The following is a 12,822-nucleotide window of genomic DNA, read 5'->3' on the forward strand; positions in this document are numbered from 1 at the left end:
TTCTGAAATAAGCCTTTTTTTTTTTTTTTTTAAGCTCGACCTCAACAAGAATTCAGTAATTGGAAGTTAGCAATTGTATTGACTATATACAAATCAAAATAAAATCTAGTTTGCACTGTCATAACTGCGTTGACTCCACAGGGATTAGCAAGAGTAAAATTTGCTTTACAGCTCAGTAATTTGAACAGATGTGATTCTGATTATGCACAAAAAACAATGAAATAGTGCCACTTTTATACAGTCACTTTTCAGACCGTTATTAGAATATTTTCTTTGTATTAAAACAACTATAGTTTTTTAAATTCTGTTTACCCAGGTGTTAGTTGTGAATCGCTGGGTACCATTGAGTATATTCCAGGATGACATCAGGTACGCTGATATGAAGAGTGAAGGCTGACTAAAGCACGGATCCAGGTGCAGGGCTGTTAATCAGAAAACAGGCTTGCAAATGATTTCCTCAGGTTGCGGATGGTCTCAGCTTTTGCTTCATCTTCATTGGTATTTCCCCGCGGAGATGATTCAGATATGCTGAAGGTGTTTGTCAGGGACTGCGATTTGCTGAAATGGAGAACAGAGTTCACACTCAGCAGGAGAAGGTGGTAGTTCAAAGCTGGTTACTGATGCTTTGTGTTCCATCACACAGACAAATTCAAGGATAAAAGGAGAGGTTAGCAAGCAGAATCTCCGTATCCTAAAATATCCAGGAATGGGGGTGGAAGAAGATGGGACACAGGCAGGTGGTTCCACTACCACAGTCCAGACTAGTAACTGTTTATGAAAATATCTGACAAAAAGTATGCAATTGCCATTTGGTGCAACTGTTGTGAGAAACAGTTAAGTCATTTCACTGCTAATACAGAAGAATGGATTCATAGTGAGGGTCACCTGTCTCTTATCAGCTGTTACCATGAATGATGGTCCTGTCCTTTCAGATGTGAGAGCATGAAAGGTTCAGCATGTTGGTAGCCATGTCCGCTGCAATGTGTGCAGTTGCTTTCCCTCCCTGGCACGTCTGCTTTGACTGTCAGCTGTGTTATGCAGGTCTTCTGGTTGGCCACACTATTCCTGCTGGGCATGTACCTGCTAGTGTTTAAGTTCAGGTCAGGGCTGTGCTTTTCATAGAATCATAGAATTGCCTGGGTTGGAAGGGGCCTTTCAGATCATCTAGTTCAACCATCAACCTAACTCTGACAAAAAGCATCACTAAATTATATCTCTAAGTACTATATCTACCTGTCTTTTAAAAACCTCCAGGGGTGGTGCCTCAACCACTTCCCTGGGCAGCCTGTTCCAATGCTTCATACCCCTTTCAGTGTAAAAAAACCTCCCCTAGCGCATCTTGAGGCCGTTTCCTCTTGTCCTATTGCCTGTCACTTGGGAGAAGAGACCAACCCCTGCCTCTCTACAACTTCTTTTCAGGTAGTTGTAGAGAAAATCTCTCGATTTTCCCCGCTACCATGCTTTGTCACTGAGTGGTTTCTCCTGGTTAGTAATAGGCATTCAGCACAAGACCAGACTCTGAAATGTGTGTAGTGTGGCGACTGCATCCTTAGCACCAGCATTTTGATCCTTAAGTACACTGCTCTTGGTTTGCCTTGCTAATGTAGACATCATCACTGAAAGCCTGTTCCAGAACATCACTCTGTGGCCTAGAAACTGTCTTCTCATTCCTAGTATATATTTTGCTCTGGCCTTTTCATACCAATTTGCTGTTGTGTCAACTTTTTCTCAACACTAAACATTTTTTTGCCAATTTTTCCAGCCAGTTATGCTTCACGAAGGGTGGCAGCAAAGGCTGCTACCAAGGATCCGCAATAATTCAGTGGTGTGCTGGGCTCCACTTAAACATACAGTCACCATCTGGAGTTTTATGTATATGAGTAGTGCCATTTCTACTTCCGCCCCCCGCTCCCTAACCTTTTTGCTACTAATTGGGAAAAAAAAAAAAAAAAGCCCCCGTAAAGAACCTTGTGTGGCTCCTGCATTCAAGGAATAGTGAAAGAATTACTCTTGTTGATCTTTCTGGCCAATAATGTGCTGATTACATCCTGTAGGGAGTATACGCCCTGCTGGGAAGGTAGTAGCTGTGTTGGTGTGGCTGGGGTAGAGCATACGATTAACGATGAGCACATGAACAAGAGGAAGACACTGAAATCCTAGAGATGTCAAGTACAACTTGTTCTTCCTGACAACAGGTCAATGGTGGCCTGTTAAAGCCAGGGATACCAGGCATATATGCCTCTGAAGTCATTCACAGTTGTCCAGGCCTTTGTCCCTGAGGACTACTGCCTGACAACAGGTGATATGTTCTTCATGCCAGCTCAGGGTACTTTTTTGACAGCCTTATTCTAATATCTACTGGTATTAGCATTTTAACAGAGCACCTACTTCAGATGTGGGTGTGGGGTGGCTTGCTGCTTGGATGTCTCAGTGGGGCTTGGCTGGCTAGGAGCCCGGCCTTGAGCAGGAGGTCTAGGCTGCTGTGGAGGGAACACGCCTGCCTTGGAAGCCTGGACTGGAGAGGACCCAGTTGCTGATCGGACTTGCTGTGGGGATCCAGGTGACCTTTGCTGCTGAGGTGAAGTGGACTGGGGGCTCTGGGGCTGCTGTCCTTGAGGAGAGAGCCGCTGCTGTGGAGGTGCGTTTGTCCTTGGAGGCTGAGATCCCTGAGGCTGACGTGGTCCACCTGAAAGGGATGTGTAGATGTAAGCATGAAGAAGTGTATGTGGCAGACAACAAGCAAGGCGCATCTATATGGAACAATGAGTTTTGCTAAGGGGACAGACTCTTCAGAGTAGCTTCATGTGGAAGGATAAGGGAAAACCTCTTTTATAGGCCAAAAACTGGTGTCATGCCCACATCTCTAGAACTGTTGTCCATTTCTCTACCTCCTTCAGCACCAAAGAAGCTCTGCCACTCTCCCCAAAGGGAGTCACTTCAATGTGCTGTACTCTTCCATGTAACTAATATTTTTTACCGTTGGCAAGCACTTCCTGCATTGGGAAGGAAGAGTCACTGGAGAACCAGCTCTCTGCAGGAAATGACAGCTGAATCTGCTGGTTTGGGTCAGCGGTCCCTTCATGGGCCCAGCAGTTTGATGCAAAACTGTGTACCCTATCGCTATCCATACGTCTGTTCCAGCATTATCAGCCGTATTGGTAGCAGACTCTCAAAACTGAAGAGGATGTGGAAAACAATTGGGTGTGATGTGAGAAATTGCTGGGCACAACAGGTAACAGTGTGAGAAGCTGACAAAAGTTACAGATAGCGTTGTGAGGGCTGGCTGGATTTCACAGGTGGTCACGAGGGAGTTATGTGAGAAAAAACTTCACAGAGAATTGAAGGGGAGTACTAGAGAGAAATGGGGGGTAGTATCCTGCAAGACCAACGCTTCATATCACTAATACTATGTGACGCCAAGATTACATAGATGCATTTGGGATCAGAAATACTAAATTTTGGATACAGCAAAACTATGATTGATGAGGAAAAGATAATTAGAGGTAGGTGCTAATTTGGTAGGAGACTGGAGTGGAGAAAGGAAGGGACAGCGGGGGCAAAGAGGGGGGTCTAATAGGTTATGTGAATTGAGTGGTTGGTGTGGTCTGTGTACCCATGGGTCAGTCCTGTGCTTCATCACCTCAGCATAAATCAGGACAGACCAAACCTGTTGTTCTGACCAAGCCACATGAGTCAAACCTGCTTCTGCTGTCAGGAGGAGCTGGGGCTGCGCTCTTGCTGACAGGGGAATACCAGGACGGATGGATTGAGGATCCTTGCATCACCATGTTGGTGTCTGTTCCAGGCCTGACAGCACCAGCATCTTCCCATCGCTTCTGAACACTTGTAGTGATTACAGCATTGTGCAAACACAAATAACATCTGTGCCCAGAATCCTGCTCCAGTGCCAGTTCAAGTGGCCTTGTTTTGCTGAGCTAAGTCCTACCAGCAGTATCAACTGGATCTGTATCAAATTTTCATCCCATTTTGAGAGGCTGTGGACTATGATAGCAGCTGCTTTAACAGCACACGGGATTTGCTGCCTGTTTGGTCAGTGAATTGGAACAATGAGTTCCAAACCTTCATCATGATAGCTTTTATTTAGAAGGCAAACTGATAGGTCTCACAGTCCACACTGTTATGGAACCCAAAGAGCTGTACCTTGGGGAGGAGGCCGTGGTTGGGACAGTTGTCCAAGCTGAGGTCCAGCCTGAGATTTCATTGACGCGGGTTGAACTTGTGGAGGCTAAAGGAAAAAAAGCCATTCCAGTTAATACAGAGTCCCCAAAGAGAAGCCCTGAGGTAATACAGGAACTGCGGAGTCATGAAGTGTTCCTTAAATACACACACACACACGCAGCATCTGGCTGGTAAAATCTCATGGGACTAAAATGGAGAGCTGAGTAATAAAGAGCACAGAAGTTGTTTGCTTGCAGGGAATAATAATGAAGTTACAGTTTAGAATGTTTTTTTAGGCAATCAGGAATTACCAAATGTATCAGGCCCGAGGGGGGTCTCTTAGTCCCATCTCCCATTTTGGACAGTTGCCAGCACCAGATGTTTCAAAAGAAGGAGGGATGAACCATGGAAACATCTATGGAGTAATTATCCCTTTACCCTAAGGGGTCTCCTCTTGATTGCTAATAAGCAAGGGCCAGCTTCAACCCTGAAACATGGAGCTTATTATCTGCTCCACAAAATCTTTGCAATAGTTCCAGATATTTTGTTTTGATATTTACACCCAGACCCTTTGAGTCTTGCTCAGCTCTCAGCCTCACTGCTTTTCCTATTTCTTAACTCCCTTGCTTTGTTCTGAGTTTTGAGAATAGTTCTCACAACCTGCCCTTGCTAGGCCATTCATTATTTTGCAAACCTTTACTCCCCTCTCTCTTGGTCACCTCCTTTCTAAAGCCAAGAGAATCCCTTCGGTCCCTCCATGGGAATGTTTCCAGGCCCCTAATTGTTTTCATCACCCACTTCCCTTTCCCAGCTTTGTGATTCCTTCTGCAGATGCCAGAGGCAGGTCTGCTTACATTATTCCAGATGAAGCAGTATCTGGGTCCTCTGAATACATCACCAGCTCATTTCTCCTGCATCCTAATTTCCTGCTTCTCCCTTGTCAGCACAACCATAGGCTGAGCAATGGTTTTCATTAGCCTGTGTGTGACAAAGTCTTTCTCATGGGGGAATGGCTAGTGCCACTTGCAAGGTCTGCAGATTGTTTATGTTTTCCCACTCTCTACTCCCAGTTTAGCTTACCTTTCAGTCTTCCATATGGAGTTTGCTGTTGGGGTGACTTAACATACATAGCTCTGTCAGATGTTCTTCACTGCCATCCCTGTTCCTGACTAACACAAATCAGTTGGTGCCATCTGCACTTTCTTCTCTCTCACTGTTTACTCTTTTTGACAGATATTTTAATAAACAGATTGAGCAACACAGAACTGTTGCACAAAGGGCTGGTCCAAAGTTAACAAAAGTCTGAGTAAGCCTATTACACAAAATTGTTTATGAAAGCAGGGGAAGCTGGAGACAGATAGGCTGGTACGTGCCAGATTATTTACATGGAGAACACAATGATAAAAGGGTCTTCATGGCTCCTGGAAGGTCAGGAGAATGAGCTAAGTGATTCTGGAAATGGGAAGAAATATTTCATAGTTGGAAGCACTGAAATAATTTTCAACTGACTAACACAAATGTGATGAGGTCGCCAGCCCATATTTTACACTATTTATCTGGGATGTGCAAATGGACAGGGAGGAAAATCTGGGAATTTTCCATTCATGGCTTCTAGTCCTACATATCTTGGGATGCTAAACCTTGCCTTGGTGTTGATGGAAATTTACTGTCCTAATGCTGAGAGACGTCCTGATTTGACCAGCCAAAGAAAGAGAATTAGATCTCATATTCACCTCTACAGTCTTTGCCTAAAGCCAACCCAAGGCTTCTCAGAGACAAAGGCAAAACAGGATTTTGAGGCTCAGAGATGAAGGGGTGAGGGCCAGCCCAAGGTCCTCTGCCTTTGGAAAGGAAACAGTGGGGGGAAAGGATGGAGATGGGGCAGAGAGGTGAGGAGAGAACCGCAGCTGTAACCATGAAACCAGGTTGTCGTTAATATCTTATCCTGCCCTGGGCTCAACCAACCCAATTATCAACATGACCAGGCTTAGCATCCTTTAAGTGTCCCCTGTGCTAACTTTGCAAGAATGAATATCTCTCATATCTATGTCTTTATCTGAGGCCAGCTTAGCCCCTCCCTGCTTGCTTTCTTTAATAGCTCATCTGTTACCTCGTCTAAGGCTTTTTGACAGTCTAGCTACATTATTTTGACTGATTGCCTGTTATCTACCACTTTATGAAAGAATTCTCAAAGAAACGAGGGGAAAAGAATCAAAAGGAAATTAATGGGACATTTTTCTTCACAAAAAAAAAAATGTTGTAGATGATCTTCAGCTGTGGTTCTGTTGGTTTATTGGTCTTCTGTATTATTCTTTAAATTATTGTCTGAGATAATTTGTAAGGTCCATGACTTGCCCACATTTTTCTACATTACTCTTATGACTTTTTAAACACATATTTTGTATTTGTTGTACACCAATCCTCTGGAGCAATAACTGTTTCTAATGAAATTGCACATTTTTTCTTGGCAGCTTAGTCACTTCCTAAATTCAGTTCATTGGATGTAGCCATCTGGGTCTGGGGGCTTAATAGTTTTTAAAAATATTATTCATCACTGGTTTAGTCACTGTTTTTGTTCTCTACCCTGTCTTTCTGATCAGGAAAAACTATATCTAGTTTAAGAAGTTCCCCACTTTCAGCAATTAAATTTACTAGAGTCACAACACTGTCCCTGTTGTCTTCCTCTTCTCCCTTAACTTTGCGTGATTCATAGAGCCAACCAATTCTTTGGTAGGGTTCCATCTTCTGGTGAACTCAAAGAATTTGTTTCATTCTTCCCTCTATCTGCTCTTCAAAATCAATTTCTGTCCTTTTTGCATTTCCTTTTATTACTTGCATAATGGTGCATAACGGTCGTCTTAAATGTCAGATTTCCGAATGCGGAAGATGTTTTTTTTTCCTTTTTGTCTTGAATGTCCTCTATCACTTTGCCACTTAACTCTAGAAGTTTATTTCTTGCATTTCTGGTTCACAAACAGATCAGAAATGTATATATGCTTTATGGAAAACAGCAGTCTCTCAAATAACATCCATACAGTTTTAATGCAAGGGAGTTGATTAATTTTCTCATTTTATTAAAATAATCTTTTCTGACTACTTGTGTCATACCGTTACTTTTTGATATCACATCTGTCCCTTGGACATCAAAACTAATGGTACATATTAACTTTCTGAATTTGCACCTGGGTGTTTCTTAAGGCTCTTAAGGTCAAGGTGTTGTTTTCTATTGCGCTTGGATTTTGGGGTTCCAGGAAGCAGACACGTACAGAGATGGGGAACTCTCTCTGAATTACTGTGACACTATGCTATTTGACTTGTTTCTTGATAGCTGCAGTCTCACATTGTTATGACTTGTTACTTCTTCCATCTCTGTCAATGCTGTGCACTCAATTTCATAATTTCACAGTTTTTCTTGATCCAGAGACAAGTATAGACAGTACCAATAATATGTATAGATATTATATACAAACCCATAGGGTATCTAAGCATTCATATTTCTATGTATTCAGTACTGCTGTCCTTGAATTTGGAATTGTTATTTTCCTTCATTCTGTGGAAGTCTTCACCTGTAACTCTAGTTCTGCATCTCACTAGCCTCGCATGTAATTACTTATCTCTGCCTATTTGTAACTATGTGTTATAGGATTATGTTAGTAATTGTGCAGTTTCTGCAATGTTTGTTGTACCAAGGTCTTTCTCGATAGCAAAACAATCTAGTTAACATGTTTGTGGTTTTAATTTTCTTGATTTTTGGATACAGATATTTGTAGGTTGTATTCTTGATGAAGACCCTTTTGTTGTTTAATGTTTCTATTTGACATCCTATCCCTCCAAGACCATTTGTTTTCTTCTTATTTTGGCCCTATTTTAGGTCTGTTGTAATCCAATCCGATCCTGTACCAGTGTATTACAGACACAGAAAACAGATGCATCTGTCCATGTTCTCAGTTTCTGTTGGCTTCCCCTTTGCTCTTAGTTTATACACTCTGTATCTTGGTTATTTCAGATGGCTGTTGTTGATTCCACTTTGGCCAGAGTAAATCCTATCCCTTCTGTATCGCTTTCCCTGCCTCAAAGCATTTTTAGTGTTTATTAAATGTTTCCCCCCTCACTCGAGCTAACACTTGGTTTGGAGTTACGCTGATGAATACCATGCTGGGCACCTGGTTTAGCAGGACTGGGCTGTCATATGACAAAGCCAGAGAGCCATAAAGTGCTTTCTCCCATTTTTTGTCTCAAGTGGAAATGGATACTGTTCCAGTACACTGCTGGCAGTATTATCCCTCAGCCTGTTTACTCTCCTGTTCTTTCTCTTGTACAGATTTGCTGTCCTCTAGCCTTCATGCTTGGCTCCCTGCTAGACACTGAAAGAGGTGTAGCACATATACCTGGAGACACAGATTATGTTCTGGTGTATTTCATTTATGCAGAACTGCCGCTGGGAAATGTGGCACCAAGATTAGATGCATTTGATACTCAAAATGAATGTAGATGAGCAGCACTAAGGGGTCAGTTTAAATGCAATAATGACAGGTTCTTATATGAATTCAGCATTAGTCAAGACTCCTCCTGATGAAGGGGATGACAGGCATCTCCAAAGAAGAAAGGCTGCAGTAAGGAATGGAACAGATCTTGGTGGAGTTTCCCACTTTCGGTTCTGGGAAGCACAGATTTTTATCAGGGACGCAAAAACTGGAATGAAACCTATCCTGAGGGATGGTGTTAGATGGAGATGAAGTCAGGTGTTACAAGCACCTCTAAAAATGGCCATCTTCAATATGAATCTATGAATTTAGCAAGCCAGAATGTCTAGATGCATGGCCCACACTACCAGTGTGATGTCACAATTTTATGGAAGGAGAGAAAGGGGGAGAGAGGTGTTTCTTAGGGGCACCCACTTCAAAGAGTCTATGGGAGACCTCTTTGGAAAAGCAGGAATTAATCTATCCAATACAGTCTCATATGGGACTGTTCAGCTCTCTCAAATATCTGACTGCCTGACATCCACGGGGAGGAGAGAGAGAAAGAAAAAAGTTCAGCAAAACAACTTGGCCATAAGGTCTCTATTCGCTCATACCCAAGGCCTCAGCGGTGATGGTGTAGATCCAGCAGTGATGACAAGCTGAGTCATTCTGGAAACTACCAGATCGGCAATAAGCTGTCTGTCTTCTTCCACATGCTCCCCAATCAGGGGCATCGAGCTGTCCATCACCTGCCACAGGAGAGAAAAACAACAGTTAGTAAGGAGGTTTCCTGGTGGCAGATGCGTGTTTCAACTCACCTCTCACACTAACCTGCTTTGTGTCTCCACACCCTTGCCAACACTTCTAGTCACCACTCCCCCATGCTGAAGCATGCTTGACTTTACGAGGTATGGGATTTTGCTTATTGTTTTTTTTTGGAAATGGCATGTATTTCCCCTTACTCCCCATCTTCCTTCCCTTGACAGCTTGGAAGCCAAGCCAAGACTTTGGGTGGCTGGAGGCTTTCTGAATCAACTAAACACAAACTTGATTTTTCACATGTCCTGAGGAGATGCCTCTGATGGATGAGGTCTGTCTGGCATTGTCCCACAGTATTTGGGGGTGACATTGCAGCAGAAAGGGTCACAGGAGAAGGGAAACAACATGTACTGAAGCCTGAGGAGATGAAAGCAACAGAGTCTGAAGGAAACCAGGAAACATTTGGGACTAATCAACACAAAGCACTGCACCCTGAGAGGGAGAATAAACAACACAGGTGAATAGGATGTCACCCAAACAAGAGCACCCAATGCAGGAAAGAAGCCTTATTTTCTGCTTGGCTTCTTGATATTGTTGAGATACAACTGCTTCCCAAGCAATTACTGCAACTGTGCTGGGGAAAGCTGGGAAGCAAGACTGTGGAGGATGGGGGAAGGAGAACTGTCAAAGGGTCTTTGAGGTAAGAAATGGTCTGACAACAATAATAATGAATGCACAGCAGACCCTCAGCTGTATAGCAGCCCTAAACATCATTTTCAACTGTTCATCATAAATCAAGTGCTTTGCAAACATTAGCTAAATCCCACAGGAAGAACTGCACGATGATGAAGTTAAGATTCAGCTGGAGTAAATATAATTGTACCAAAATATCAGGGTTGGAAGAGTTTATTTATTTTGCTTTTATTTTTAAACCAAACATTAAAAACCCTGGAAATGCAGACTTAAAGGTTGCATTGCTCAAGAAAGGCACTGACTCATGCTCAGATAACAATCAGAAGTGCACTCCACCCTGGCAAGGCTGCAGGAGTCCACTCTTGGAGTGAAATGGAAAGTTTTGCCTCCTTTTTTTTAGGCTCTAAGTAAGGGAAATCAGTGAGGTGAGTTCATCGAGTTTGTATTCTAGTCTCTTCTTGCAGATTAACTATTACTTTGGATTAATTTGTATAGGTTTCTCATATGAACACTAGAGAAGCTACCTAGGAAGGTTTAACTGGGGTTTGCATGAAGAGTGAGAAGGTTTTTAGAGCATGGCCTACCTGACCCAGGGGGTGAAAGAAGGAAGTTAAAAAATTAGATGGTAGCGCTCAGCTAAATACACAAAGTGGCTTTTCATTCCACTGTCTGCTTTGCTGTTTCTCTGTAAAAAAAATGAGGCGTGGAAAGGAGATGTTTCCTAGTGGTGTCAGGGAAGGGCCAGTTCCCGCCTGTGTCTCACTAAGCCAGGGGCTCCTGGGGGCCCTCCAGCAGGTTCCTGCGCAGGTTTCCCTCTCCTCCACTCCCACCTTAAAAGCATTCCCATTTCATTTGGCAATTCCAGTTCACCCCTGCAAAGCACCGTGCGAGGGACCTGTCTGACCACTAGATGTTGCCATTTCTCTGCTAACAGCCTGGCCAGCCAAGCCCAGCTCTTGACTCCCTAACCCTCCCAGTGAGTAGCTGGGATACAGCTCTGGTCAAAACACCCCAAAGCCCTCATTTCCCCATCTTAAGGACTGCTTTTCCCTATTTCTGTGGCAGCAGTGGCTGGAGAGGAAGGGAAGATGCTATTTTATGAAACAAAGACACCAGGGGGAATGAACTCTGGAGCAGGTCCCACCTGAACCAGTGAAGGTGCACCAGGGATGAGGGTATCTGCTGAACTGCTGTGTAGTGTCTGGCAGGGGAACGTGAGCTGTGTGAGATTGCAAATATGGCAATGAACAATCACATGCATAAGGGAAGGCCTTTGAAAATACCAGTGATTTCTGTGGGCAAAGTGACGGAGCTGGTTGCCACTGAACTGAAAAGAAGCATGAGATGTCACCTTGTCTGTCCTCCAGGACAGGGGAATTGCTCTGAATCTGGGCAGATACGAATGTTAATGCTGAAATAAATCAAACGGCTGAAAGGAATACGTGAATCACAGACAGATTGCACTCATCTCTTCCTGGGGAGATCACAGGACAGCTGGGCAAGACAAGAAGACATCGGCACATATGGACCCGGCCTTTGTAGCTGCCCAAGGTCAGTGGCTGCTCCTGACACAGCTGCTGTTGCCTGATAAGGTGTATGATGGGAGAGCGGAAAGCGGCCGAGCAGAGAAGAGACTCAGGAAAACCCCGTCCTGCTCCTCCCCCTGTGCCTATCTGACGCTGCGGCCTGAAGGCTGGACTTGTTATTCCATGCTCTGATGTGCAAGAGCCAGGGTGTTAGGTGATTTTTAGGGAAGGAAGGAAGGAAACAGATGATTAGACATATCAAAAGAAATGATACGGCAGCGCTGGAGGGATGGGCAGGGCTTCTTGCAGGGTAGCAAGGAGGATGTCTAGTAATACAGTTTAGCGGTGTGGCAGGTAGGGCTTAGCTGATCCAGGAGAAAGAATAAATCAATGGATCATTTTACTTGCCCTCTACTTGCTCCATATTTGTCAGCATAGCAGAGACATGGAAAAGGTCAGATTACTAAAGAAAAAGGAAGCGAGAAGATTATTAAACCATACACACAGCTGAACTCTTTTGAGAACCTGGCAGCTAACAGTGGTACCGAACTTCCACTATTTTGAGGATCTGGCCTTCTGATCAAATGCTGACTATTCATGCTGGATATCCCCTTAGAGCGACAAAGTTCTTTACAGCAGAGGAAAAAGAAGTACCAGCTTTTACCATTAAATTCGCAGCTGCTTTAATAGGATGAAACTGAAGAAATCTACTGATTTCTTCAAAGTTTTCAATATGAGCCATGAAAATGGTGCTTAAGTGTGCTAGTGCTTTGGAGGGCAGAAACATACTAGATCCTACTGTTTGCCATGGGAAAAGAAAAGAAGATGAAGTTCGACTAACAGCAAATACCATGGGTGCAAGATTACTCTTGTGCTGTGTTGATAACTCATTTGTCTTAATCTGATCCTGTTTGCAACAAACCACTGTGATAAATCTCAATTCATAGAACTGCCCATCACTACCTCTGCAAATCTTTCCTAGAGAACTGCTTTGCACTGTGAAAATTAATTACTGCCTGCAATTGCATTGTGCAAATTCCTTATTTGTTCAGCCCATTTAGGCATGCTTTCTTGTAAAATGTCACAGCACGCTGTTCCTTCTCACCAAGAAAAATACAACTGTCGCACTGTCAAATAACTTTTTTCTCCCACTATCAAAAGAAAAAAGCAAAATAAAGGATCAGTTTCAGGCCAAGAAAAGT

At 43.5% G+C, this 12,822-nt stretch overlaps 1 protein-coding gene across 2 annotated transcripts in view; it reads right to left on the reverse strand.

The window, feature by feature from the left end:
• Position 1: 1 nt before the first annotated feature.
• SYN3 (synapsin III) overlaps positions 2 to 12,822 on the reverse strand; it is a 200,390-nt gene continuing 187,569 nt past the window's right edge. Inside the window, exons 7-10 of one of the 2 annotated variants that reach the window (XM_063321524.1) lie at positions 9,257 to 9,391; positions 4,162 to 4,246; positions 2,389 to 2,686; positions 2 to 558 (exon numbers count right to left, since the gene is read on the reverse strand). In XM_063321524.1, the coding sequence (XP_063177594.1) occupies positions 426 to 558; positions 2,389 to 2,686; positions 4,162 to 4,246; positions 9,257 to 9,391 (651 nt within the window). In that variant the 3' untranslated portion in view covers positions 2 to 425. The remainder of the gene's footprint in view (positions 559 to 2,388; positions 2,687 to 4,161; positions 4,247 to 9,256; positions 9,392 to 12,822) is intronic. The other variant, XM_063321517.1, reaches the window with a different exon arrangement.

This window comes from Chroicocephalus ridibundus, chromosome 1, assembly GCF_963924245.1.
Source record: "Chroicocephalus ridibundus chromosome 1, bChrRid1.1, whole genome shotgun sequence".
In the NCBI taxonomy this organism is placed as follows: domain Eukaryota; kingdom Metazoa; phylum Chordata; class Aves; order Charadriiformes; family Laridae; genus Chroicocephalus; species Chroicocephalus ridibundus.